We start from the raw sequence: 12,342 nt of genomic DNA on the forward strand, positions 1-12,342 counted from the left end.
AAAAAAAAAAAAAAAAAAAAAAACGAACAATAATTTGACACATGTGAAAAAATGCTCAACAACATTCTTAAACATGTATAAATCAAAATATATCATTCCCCTTGGTTTAGCACTATGTAAAAGTAGTAGAGGAAGGTACAGAGAAATGTGTATGGTAGTATCCACTTTGTGTGACTTTTTAAAACATGTGTATATGTATGTGTATAATATACAGTTACCAGATTAGTCAAACTTAAAGACTTTGATAATACCCAGTGCTGGTGAGTATGTGGTATGGTGAGCACCCCCATGCACTGTTGGGGGAAGTATACATTGGGGTAAACTTTGTGGAGGGCAGTTAAAAAATATCTATCAAAATATCCATTAAAGTGTCTATGCCTTGTGTCTCAGCTATCCCTCCACCAGATGTGTAAGATCCGAATATAGTCCCAAAAGTTCAAGATGTTTACATAGTTAACAACTTGTAGCACTAATAGTAATAGTAAAAATAAATGCAAATAGCCCCCAAACCCATGGCTAGTTAAGTAAATCAGTGTATATCCCCATACTTTAGATCCTTACACATCCCCTTTAACGTGATCCTGGAGTTGAGGGAGATAGCTTAGCAGTTAAGAGCATAAAACTCTTAGGTCCCAGGACCAGTTCCCGGCATCCATATGGAAGCTTATACCCATCTGGACCTTGAGTTTCTGCGGATCCGACACCCTCTTCTGGCACCTGTGGACACTGGGATATGCTCAGTTTTAGCCTAGGGTTCCTCCTCAGTACCAAATGAACTGGACCTGGTGGCACATAAGAGGCAGGAGATCAAAGGTTCAAGGTCATGCTCTGATACACAGTGAATATGAAGGCAGCCTAGGCAACAGGAGATCTTACCTATAGATAGAAGATAGAAAGATAGATAGATAGATGGATAGATAGATAGATAGATAGATAGATAGATAGATAGATAGAAAGAAAGAAAGATAGAAAGATAGATAGATGAGATTAAATAACATTTCGAGGCTATTTAAACATAGGTACATATGTCCTAAGGTCGTGCCCTAGATGTTCTACCTCCAGTGGGTCTTGGAAGTACTCCCTACAACCCAAATGTTTAACATGCTCCCTACACACTGTTGATACTCACACTCTGAGAATCAAACATGAATCTACTCTTTCAGGAAGCAGGAAGTAGGATGCTGGGCAGTAGACAAGAGAAATGGCCAAGAAAAGGACTCTAGAATGCTCAAGTCTAGCTGCAGTATGCAGACCTGGCAAGGATCACTCCCTCCCCTCGGTTCCTGACTCCTTCCAGCCAGTGTCTCAACCTCTCTTACTTTTCTTGCTTTCTTCCCTTCCCTATGGAAATTCAGTACCCAGGGGACTACCTGACTTTTGAATTGGTGTCCTTTGTGCCCTATGACCGAAACCTCATCGATGTCAGGCTGCTGTCCCCAGAGCAGGTAAGTGTCCTTAGTACTGCCTACTCCTTAGCCTATGAAGAGCTGACTTCCAATCACCCTAGGCCTTTCTCGCCTCTCTTCCCCTTACTCTAAGGGCTTCTGTCCTTCACCGGGAAGATCCACATTGTGCCATGCTACTCCTTGGGAGCACATCCTTCCAGCTTGTCAGCCATCCAAAAGCTTCTAGGACTTTCTTGTCAGACCGGCAAGCCCCAACTCAGTTTGGGAATCTGAGACTGGGATTCTGAGCTCTGCTACCAGAAGGCATAGGAAGATGTGGTTCCTTCCCCATGCTGGGCCCCAGTCTCCTCTTTTGTAAAATGGAGATGATTTCTCTGTTTCCTTTATATTCCTGTGCCAGACATCAACCTCTTCTCCATGAATATCACTATAATATTAAGCAACCACCAAGGAGCAGGGTCTCTGGCAAGCCCCAGAAGGTAGCAGAGGTCTGAAAGTGACTGGGTCCCTAGTCCACAGTGAAGCTAGAATCCTGGGGACTACATGATGGCAAGACTTCATCTTTTGGCAGCTTAGCACCAACCCTCTTCCTTTTGCAGCTCCAGTACCTGAACCGCTACTATCAGACCATTCGTGAGAATGTAGGCCCAGAACTGCAGCGTCGCCAGCTGCTGGAGGAGTTTGCATGGCTGGAGCGGCACACGGAGCCCCTATCAGCCAGGGCCCCTCATATCATCTCCTGGACCTCTCTGTGGGTAGCCTCTGCCCTTGCCATCCTCCGCTGGAGTAGCTAGAGGCTCCTGATTCTCCTGTGGACTGTTCACTTGCATCTGGGGATTCATTTGCTTCTGCTCAGCTGTCCTCTCCTTATGCCATACATGTCCCAAGGGCTACTGATGGCTCACTACCTTGAAGCCATTGGCCAGATCCCAGACAACACATTCTACCTTCTCCCAGATGGACATACTTTATCATGAACTCCCACCCCTGGGCCCTGGGATAGCAGAGCCTGCTACAGTGAGTCCCTCTCTCCCAAAGTAAAGGACCCTATAGGGTAACCCTCAGAGGGCTCCATCCTATCCCTGCCTGCTGGAGAAGGCCAGAGCTTTTGCCACCCACACTGACTCCAGACTTTTTAAAGGTGCCTCTGGCCACTCTTACCCATAAGCCTACAGTAGCCTGTCTGCTGTATTTGGAGAAGGAAGCGACTGGGTACTCTGGTCTCAAACTCCCACTGTAGTATTGGGGAGAACAGATAAGTTGAAGTCAGCTGTGGCCTGGAACTGAACACCTCAGTCAATAATGTGTACCTCTCCCCATCTTACCCTACATTTCAGCCCCTGCCTCATTTATTGAACCCACTGTCATCAGTGGTTTCTCTGGTCTGGCCCTGTCTAGCCGTTAGCCACCTGGGCTCACATCCTGCTAGATGCTTAAAACAACTTTGCAAAGATGCCTGCCTCTGGTTTTGCATTGTGTCTGCTATTGCTGTACTGGAGGAGGCTGCTGGTACCTGTGGCTTTTGTGGTGGGGGAGGAAGAGAAGAGGCTGAGGTGGGGGGCAGGGATGTGAGGCTCCCAGAATCTCAGTAGAGAGACACGTGGGATTGAGAATGTGCTCATGGGCATGCGTGTTAGTGTGTGTGCGTGCTTGTGCTCATGTGCATGTATTCCATGCCCAGCCAGCTACCCCGAGCCTGTATGGAGGTTGTTACAACATAATGAAGGAGACAAGAGAGGCTTTGGAAACTTGTTAAGTGTGCTCCATAAAAGTTGCAGCCAGCTCTTTTGTCTCAAGGGAGCACATTGAAGATGCGAACCAAGGTTCTAGGGGCCCAGTGTTGGACAAAGGCTCAGAGTTTGCCTGGGCTGGACCAACAAGGCCTAATTTTCTGAATGTGAAAATGATGTATGGAGGCCGTGGAGATGTCTCTGTGGTTAAAGCACTGGTTACACAAGGGTGAGGACCAGAGTTCCTATCCCCAGAAATCATATACATGAGTGCTAGGTGGGTGTGGAGGCCTACCTAGAAATCTACTCTCCCAAGGTGGAGACAGGGCATCCCCAGAGCAAACAGACTAACTTTTGGGTTGACTGAGAAACCCTACCTGTCCTACCTTGATGCATAAGACAGAAGAGCCATAGAAGATGATTTCTGATATCGACCTTCTACCTTAACGTGGGTATGCGCATGCCCCCCCAACACACACACATACTACAGCCACCCAAATCTGCTTCCAAAGGCCTGCAGAGCTGTCTTGTCCTTATTGACAAGCCTGTCATGGCTGAGCCTGAGATGTCACTTGGTCTCTGAGAGCTACTACTGTTCCTAAAACGTCACCACATCCTTACTCCAGTCACTGCATTCCGCCCCAGCATTCGGAGAGCTTTCTCTGCGCTGTCTTATTTGATCCTCCCAAGCCATGAGGAGACATTGGCACCCTTCTCGTTTTCAGAGAGGCTGGAAGGCAAGCAACTTGCTCAAGGTGGCTTGCGTATCGAGTCGCCAAATAAAAGAGAATTCAAACCAACAGATGGCTCAAGGACCTGCTCTCGGAAGAGAAGATGGGGGGTGTGGCTCATGCCACTTTTCAAATGAGAAAGCCAGATCCACTGTGCTCACACAGCTGAGGAGAAGCCAATTCTGGACTGCCTTGCTTTCCAGGGCCGGCCTGCCCGAGCCTGTCCTGTGTGCCCTGCCACTTGACATTCTTCCCGTCACGAACACTAACCAAGCCCTAGTTGCAGCTCATTCAAGCCAAACCTAGAAACCCCACCCAATCTTCTCCTTGTGATTTAGCTTCCCTGGGCCTTGAGATTAAGCCCTGCCTCAGATGAGCGGCTGTAGAAGGGACTCCAGCCAGGTCAGCAACTCCATACCATACCGTGAGACCTGGAGGGCTGACCCCAACTGTTCCTGTTTAAGAGCCTCACTGTAGGGTCAGGAAGACACTGAGTATACAGTTAAGACAGGCACCTGAAGGAGCTCCTAAGACATCATTAGGAATTAAAGACAGATAGCTCCTTCGGCTCTCCCTTATCTCTCCTGACCTTATCGCTGTTGTGCAGCAGGCCATATGGAAAGGTCCTTCCCTGTTCCTAGGAGTTAGGTATCTAACTAAGGCTTCTAGTCTCCATTGAAGCAGCCGTGTGGCCTTGGGCAAGTCACGTCTCCTTTCTAGTCTTTGGTTATCAGTTCTGTAAACTACCCATGCAGACTTCCTGATGAGGTTGTAGAGAACTGGCCTGTAAGACCCGGATGTGGCATTATTCTGTAAATCAGGAAGCTACACAGACAAAAGATAATAATGTTGTTTTTCACCTACCACAAGCTAACTTCAGAGGTAGATGGGGAAACAATTTATTTGGGGCTCAAATTACCTTTCTCCTTCCCCTCCCTCTTCCCCTCTCCCTCTTGCCCCCTCCCCTTCTCCTTCCCCTCTCCTCCTCTCCCCTCCCCCTCTCCCTCTGAAAAGGCTGTTGGGGCTAGAGTCTAATTTGGCTTTTTCTAACTATGCTCCCTAGAGCCCGAGTTTCCTTAGAAACGCTGCAGGGCCTGTCACAGAAAGCAGGGCTCTAGCAGCAAGCAGCCCCCTGGGCTTTCCATACAAGTGTGCTTGAAGTAGTTGAAGGGTCAGATTTGTGGGTGGGTAATCTGGGCATTTTTTTTTCAGGGACTTGTGCTCAGAAGGGCCTCAAGCTGGGTTTTATGGTCTCTTCCCAGCCTCGTGTCTTACAATTCTTTTCTTCCTTCCTTCCTTTTTTGTTTTCATTTATCTGTTCATTGGTTTTTGTTTTTTGAGACAGAGCCTCTTGTAATCCAGCGTGGCCTCAAGGTCACTATGTAGTGGAAGCTGGCTTTGCTTGTACCCTCTGCCTTGTTTCATACGTCTTAATGCTTTTTAAAAAGAGCCCCACACTTCCATTCTGCACCCAACCCTGCAAGTTCCATATTCAGTCTTGAATAGGAACATCGCAACCAGAAAGAAAAAAGGACACACCCAAGGTCATACCGCCAGCCAGGACCAGAGCCAGGATTCAATCCCAGACACTCTGCTTTGGCTGTGCTCTCCAGTCTTCTTTTTTGTTTTTCTTTTTATAAAGGAAAGCATTTAATTGGGGGCTTGCTTATGGTTTCAAAGGCTTAGTCCGTTATTGTCATGACAGGGAGCAGCGTGGGAGCAGGCAGGTGTGGTGCTGGAGAAGTCACTGAGAGCTGAGAGCTATCCCCTGCTCTGTAAGCAGAGGAGGGAGAGCAAAGGAGGGAGGGAGACAGACAGAGAAACAGAGAGACACAGAGACACAGAGAGACAGACAGACAGACAGACAGATAGCGCCTAGCATGGGTGCATGGGTGTTTATCTTCTCCACTTTGAATGTGTTCTTCTGTCCTTCCCATACTGCCTCTAGTGAGCAAACTGAAACCCGGGGGACCTGTTTGAGGTCATGTAACTCTGATGAAAGTGGTAAGCTATTGAGATCTATTTGTCAGACTTAGGCTCTCTCTCTACCCCAGGCTGGCCTCAGACTCTACCCTCCTGCTGTTCTCTCCCAAGTGCTGGGAGACTAGACCACCAAGCTTCACCCTCAGCCACATTTTTATTTCTTTGTTGTTGCTGAGGCAGGCTCTTCCTAATATGATCCGGATGGCCTATAATTCTCCAGGTTGATCTTGAATTCATGGCAATCCTACTACCTCAGCCTCCAAGTATTGATATTAAAATCCTTTGTGTTTTAAATCATTCTTAGACTTCAAAAGGATATGTGAAAATTGGCAGATGCACAAATACGCTCATGGGGAGTATAAACATTCAGCTACAAGTGATAACAAAGTCAGCTCTCACTCTTTGCAAGTCAACAGGCTGTAGCTGGTCATGGGCCTCAGAAGGGGCTGGGCTATCTACTACTTAACCCACGTCACTCCTAGAGCCCTCAAAAATTGACCACCTCACTGGGCACTTCCTCAAATCAATAGTTGGACACTCTTGGTCTCAGAAAAATAGGAATATGAAGATTTAGTAGTCACTCTTTCTTCTCTGTCCATCCCTGGCCCATCCCCCATGGCTCATCACAACTGGGAGTGGGAGGTCCTTCCCAAGCCCCCACTCAGCCAGCCCTAGCTCTGAGGCTGGCCCATCTCTTAACTTCTGTGTTTCTCTATGAAACAGGAACTTAGCAAGCAGCTTATGTCGGGTAGGATGGTTGGTTGAGAAAACCCCAGTGGGCTGTGGCAAGGCCCTGAAGCTGAAAAACTGGTTTCCCTCCTAGCTGGTCCCAAGCAGCTTCAGGCCTTTTTACTTGCCATGCTGCCTGTGTTCTTGTTTGGGTAGAGGGACCTTGACTTGACAAGGTAGAAACGCATAAGCTATGGAGACACACAAGATTTGGGTCCATGGGACCACGGGGCAGAGGTTCAAAGGGGGTACAAGAAAGTAGGAGGTGCCAGGGATGTAGGGAGGAGGCAGGGGCTCCAAAATAGTTGTCACCAAATTTGTCTTGGCTTTGGTAAGGTTAAAAAAAAAAATAAATGTCTCCCAGAGGGAACTGATGTAGGGTCATCCACCAGGGATCAAGTATGTTCTATGAGTACTCTGTGTAGGTGATCTGTAATAAGCCTGGTGTCTCTGTCTCTGTCTGTCCATCTGTCTGTCTGTCTGTCTCTCTGTGTCTCTCTGTCTCTGTCTCTCTCTCTCTCACACACACACACACACTCAAACACGAGACCCACGTTATCGGTCTTCACAAAGCCTCATCATATATGATGTCATTTGCCCCAGGTTCTGTATCCCTTAAGAACATTTTGAATTCAGTTCAACCTGCCTCCCTTACTGGGAAGTATTCTCTTCCTCACTCCTAGAATCCTCAAAAATTGTCCCCATGGCCTCTGAAGCTCATTGATCATAGACTTTTGTCCTGGTATCCTAGTCCTGGTAGTAACTCAGGAACCTGGTAACTGAGTCCTACGCAGAGCAACCCAGCCACACCTAGTCCTCCAATGAGTCCTAGCCTGTTTTGTTCTGAGCACCAGAGCCCCGCCTCCTCTTCGGAGGGTAACTGCCACAGCTGCTGGCAGGTGGTTTTTGTTTTTGAACCAAGACCTTATCACGAGTTCAGAACTCCAGATATGATTGTCTTGCTGGCAGGAGCTCCCCGGTGTTCCTGAGCTGAAAGCCCTGTGTGCCTCTTGCACATGTTCTATGTTAGGCACAGATGCAAGAGGTTCCTACCCCTTGTCTCTTGGCCTCCTCTGCCCTTGCTTGCAGTTACCCTGCCTGCACTCTCCCTGCCTAAGACAGAGATTACAAGCCAGGCTGCTGAGGTGATGAGCTTCACCTCATGAGCTGGAAATCCCCACGTATTTCAAGACACTGTATAATCCTCGCTTTGAGATTTCTAGAGACAAGACCACTACTTAACAAAGACTGAATTCGGATCAGCTAAGTGTCCAAAACTTCTTCGTCCTAACAAGTCCAAGCCATCCATTTTCCTATTCCTCATCGTTCCTGGCCATATTTATGTGTTCCTGTACATGGCAGGTGTTAGACCTTGACTTGCTTCAAATCCCTCCCACAACTCTCTAGGCAAAGTTGCTTTTCTCCTTGTCGTGATGATAAGCCCCCCCCACACACACACACACACGTCATTCCCACTTAATCAGCCCCACGTAGTGCGGCTGGAATGCAAATCATGTGACTTGAGATGCCTTCCTCATCCTGTTCACGCCTCTCTGGGCCTGCTTCGAGGTGGCCCTGTGGCATCTAGTCCTGTACCCAGCCTAACATAATCCTAGCATAGAGAAAAGGCTATGACAAAATGTTCCACAACTCTTTCATCTACCCCCCCAAAAAAAACCACTCTGTATTAGAGGCACCTTAACCAAAATGCTTAATAGTGTGGCCCCAGACCAAGACCTGCCCATGTTCCGAACTCAGCCCCCATCATCAATTACTAGCTGTGCAGTCATAAGTCACTTAACCTCTCTGTGCCTTGATTTTCTGGAAAATGCAGCTGGGGGTGGGGGTGTTATGAAGCCAACAAATTACCTGTAGAGCATAATGAATTGAGGGTAGGAAGTGAGATAAGAATCCTTAGAGGAAGCTTTTCCAAATGGAGGTATCCCTTCAGTATCCAAACTCTTATCTCTCAAAGCAGGGATGCACCCATTCAAAGGCACAAGAAATGCAACGCCTCGTGTCTGGATCCCACCTGACCTATATATCCCACCCACCACCATCTACCAAAAGAGAATGCTGGTGGGGGGCCGCTATGTGTAAAGACAGTCTACAAGGGCTCAGTGACTTCAGCACTGCTACATCCTGAGGGTTCAGACTCCCCCACCGTTAGCAAGATAACCCTAAACACCACCCACAGATACATGGACACACACACACACACACACAACTGTATGCTAAATCAAGGTTCCTTTACCTGATAGTTATACTTCCTTCTAGGCCACAGCTCTGCAATACTTTATCCCAGCCTAAACTATGCCCCTTGCTTCTCTGGAGTGTTGCAGTGGAATTGAATATTTGTGACATATCTAATGCAGTTGTTGACAAAGACCAAGCACAGGGCAAACAAGAGCCTGCCACTCCACCTAGGATGGCAGTTCTCAGGTACAGGGGACTTTGACAGCCTAACATGAGGCTGTGGCCACAGCAAGCTCCTGAGTCCTGCCTGCCAGCCCATTATCAAGTGTAAGGTGGTCTTGTTCATTGAACTATTCTGCCCTGGGTCACTACTTAAGCTGTGCTTGCTGTGTACCTGGAATGGAACCTAGAAACTGCAAATATGGTGTAGAAGCCTATTAAGAAAGCATTTAGGACCCATTAGCTTCCTGAAGCTTGACCCACTGGGACTCTAGCCAGGGTCATCTACTGAAAGAAAGGCTGGAGGAAGGCAAGTATGCTTGCGGGAGAGAGACCACGGATGCCCAGAACACAGGCTGTGGACCGAGTCTTATGCAAATCTAAAAGAGAAGGGGAGGGGCTGAGAACACTTGCCCCGCCTGTCTGAGGGGGGTCGGCCACCTCTCCGTATTCTGTCCAGATGCCCTCACCTCCCACTTTACCCCTAACCCTTTCCCAGGCCTCAGTAGCCCAACGCCTACCCTGGTTTGCTGACAGCATCTGAAGGTTCTGCGGTTAGTTTGTGAGCTGTGCTTGCTGCTGGGGGCTGGGCAAACAGGAAGCGGGCACATCCTGAGCCCTGCCTGGCCAGGGACTCTGAGCAGGCGCGGAAGGTTCGGTGAGCCGCTCCCACCTTCTGAGGCTTCTGGTCTCCGAAGCCTCAAGTATCCCCCCAGGCTTGGTAAGTCTCAGGTGTCCCTGGACAAACGCCAGCAACACTATCCCAGACTCCGGAGAGGATGACCTCCAACCTAGGATCACACTTGAACTCCCACAGGCTAGATGGCTCATCCACCTCCTAGCTTTCGGGCTTCTAAACATCCTGCGAAGCCTTAGCTCTCTGATACGTTCGTACCCCTAGGCAGTCAAGGAAAGACTTTCGGTCCGAAAAACTCAAGCCAATAAGGAAGGGCTGTAGAACACAGAATCTTTTCATGAGTCAGCCTGGTAGTTCGGCTGAACTAGAGCCAGAGGAAATAAGGTTTTATCTTGAGAGAGATGGACTTTGACCTTCTTTCCTTAGCTCAAAGGCAGATGAACTGAAGGCCTTAGGGCCCAGGGAGGAAGTCACGAGAACATCTTGGGAGCCAGGACGGGCTTGCTCAGGATTTCACAAGTATCACAGAAACGAAAGCCTTGCAAAGGTGAATCGTTTGATTTCTTTATAGTGATGTATGACGTTAGGAAATGAAAGTTGTAGGCAGGGCATGGACCAGGTAAGATATACTCCTCACTGAAAATAAATATTCAGTTTCACGTCACTTTGAGAGTTTAATTCTTAATAGTTCTCTTCTACATTCTTTGAAGAATTCTCTTAGTGTAAGAATAAAACTATCTTTGAATTAAGGGGTGGGGGGTGAGCATCCCTTACCCCAGCAATTCCAAACTTTCTAGACACTTATCCTAATCATAAACTTAACCATGTGACTGAGTATTTACCTTAAGGACAGTCAATAAGTACTTGTACATTTTTTAAAAAATCAACCAAGGCAAGATAATTATTGTGGGTTCAGACAACTGAATGCTAATCAGTCATGTAAAAAAAATTGTATCATTCAGGCTAAGAAGATGATTCGTTGAGGAAAGTGCGTGTTGTAAAAGCATGAATACTTGAGTTTGTATCCCTGGAACCTACATAAAAGCTGGGTGATAGACAGATATCTATAACTCCAGCCCTGAATGGGGAAGGCAGAGACCTGTGGATCCCAGAAGGTCACTAGCCAGCCAGTCTAGCTGAAAACCATTAGCTCCAGGTGTGGCAAGGGCCCCTTTCCCCAAAACTAAGGTAGAGAGTAATAGAGCATCGACTGCTACCCCCAGATGTGAACTCACACCTGAGCACGCATCCTGAGTGTGCACACATACACGCGCATGCCCACATGAAAAATCACCGTTCCAGACTAGTCCAGCCGGTCATGATGGTCCACATCTATAATCCCAGCACTCAAGAAGCTGAGGCATGAGCATCACAAGTTCCAAGCCAGCCTGGGACACACAGTAAGGCCTTGAGCATGAGAAATGTGGAGTTTATTTTCATTAAAAATTCAAGATAGTTTTCCTGATGTAGACATTCCTAAAACTATCACCACAATCACAATAAACAAACTTATTCATCATCTCCAAAATGTTCTATATGTCCTTAATTATCTGTCCCTCCAATTTTTCCAAATCTCCCCAAACCAATGTTTGGCATCCTGTACAGGTGTGATTCTTTGTAAGAAGTAAACTTCTGTCTAGATAGAGGTGCTAGGTGCTGAAAACAATAAAGGATATTTACCTAAACAGTGTGAAATCCAATTATGGAGACTTTTTTGAAATTTCATTTTATTGTTATCTGTATTTGATAAAGTGTAAATGATACATACCAGTTGCTTTGTAGTAAACAGGAATCATTGAAAGTACTTAAACATCTACCACAATTGCTCAATGGTAGTAAACTTACCTGGCATGGGTAAGCCATAGGTGAGACCCCTAAGCACTGCAAATCAACATTGCCATTGTTATCATTATCATCATCATCACCATCATGTGCTGAATGTAACCCACAAGATGGGCGCAGTGCCCAGGCAGTTGATGAATGCCTTTTGAATGGGGCACCTGCTGTTGACGTGGCATTGCCTTCAAACATTTCTCAGTTGTTCTTGTATGACCTGAGGGGTTGTTGTGTGTAGGCACACCTCATCTAGAATGAAAACCATATGTGTGCTGATGGAAATGCGGATAGTTGCTGGATTGATAGCTTTAGGAACAGTGGATATAGGGCTATTGAAGGTTGTAGGGCTGAGAGGATCATGGAAATGACTATAGCATCTGTAAAGGTGACCACTCTAAGGATGATGAAGCAGTAGAAATCTCTGAAGAGATGAGAACTTTACCAATCATAGCTAAGGTATACTGACAGCAGTAGGGATGGTAGGAGGGATGATGGCTGGAGGGGTGGGGAGTGGTGGTCGTCACGGTTGTAGGAGTAATGGCTATCTGGTAATGGTAGCAGTAGTGATAACCATCAAGATGATGGCCACAGGGGTGACAGTAATGGTAATCATGATCGCAGTAATGACTTGGAAGATGCAAATAGACTGGGGGCATTTACTCAACAGGCAGGGAGATTGTTCACTTTCTGATTTCAGAGGTTTAGTCAGTGAGTGTAGAGCCCAAATAAGCCAGAACATGAAAGGACTGTAGTGGATGACCGGAGACAACAGGATTGGGGCTTTTCTCTGACTGTTCAACTCAAGATCTGTCTGCATCAGAATCTCTGGAGACTGAAGCTGGAACTTCCTTCCTCCCTAGAGGCCAGCAGGGGCC

The 12,342-nt window shown here is 47.2% G+C and overlaps 1 protein-coding gene across 2 annotated transcripts in view; it reads left to right on the plus strand.

Moving 5' to 3' along the window:
* The window catches only part of Xpnpep2 (X-prolyl aminopeptidase 2), a 30,809-nt gene extending 26,948 nt beyond the window's left edge, over positions 1 to 3,861 (plus strand). For both annotated transcript variants that reach the window (XM_021153652.2, XM_029472944.1), the window contains exons 21-22: positions 1,356 to 1,445; positions 2,006 to 3,861. In XM_021153652.2, the coding sequence (XP_021009311.1) occupies positions 1,356 to 1,445; positions 2,006 to 2,200 (285 nt within the window). In that variant the 3' untranslated portion in view covers positions 2,201 to 3,861. The remainder of the gene's footprint in view (positions 1 to 1,355; positions 1,446 to 2,005) is intronic.
* The last annotated feature ends 8,481 nt before the right edge of the window (positions 3,862 to 12,342 follow it).

This window comes from Mus caroli, chromosome X, assembly GCF_900094665.2.
Source record: "Mus caroli chromosome X, CAROLI_EIJ_v1.1, whole genome shotgun sequence".
Classification (NCBI taxonomy): Eukaryota; Metazoa; Chordata; class Mammalia; order Rodentia; family Muridae; genus Mus; species Mus caroli.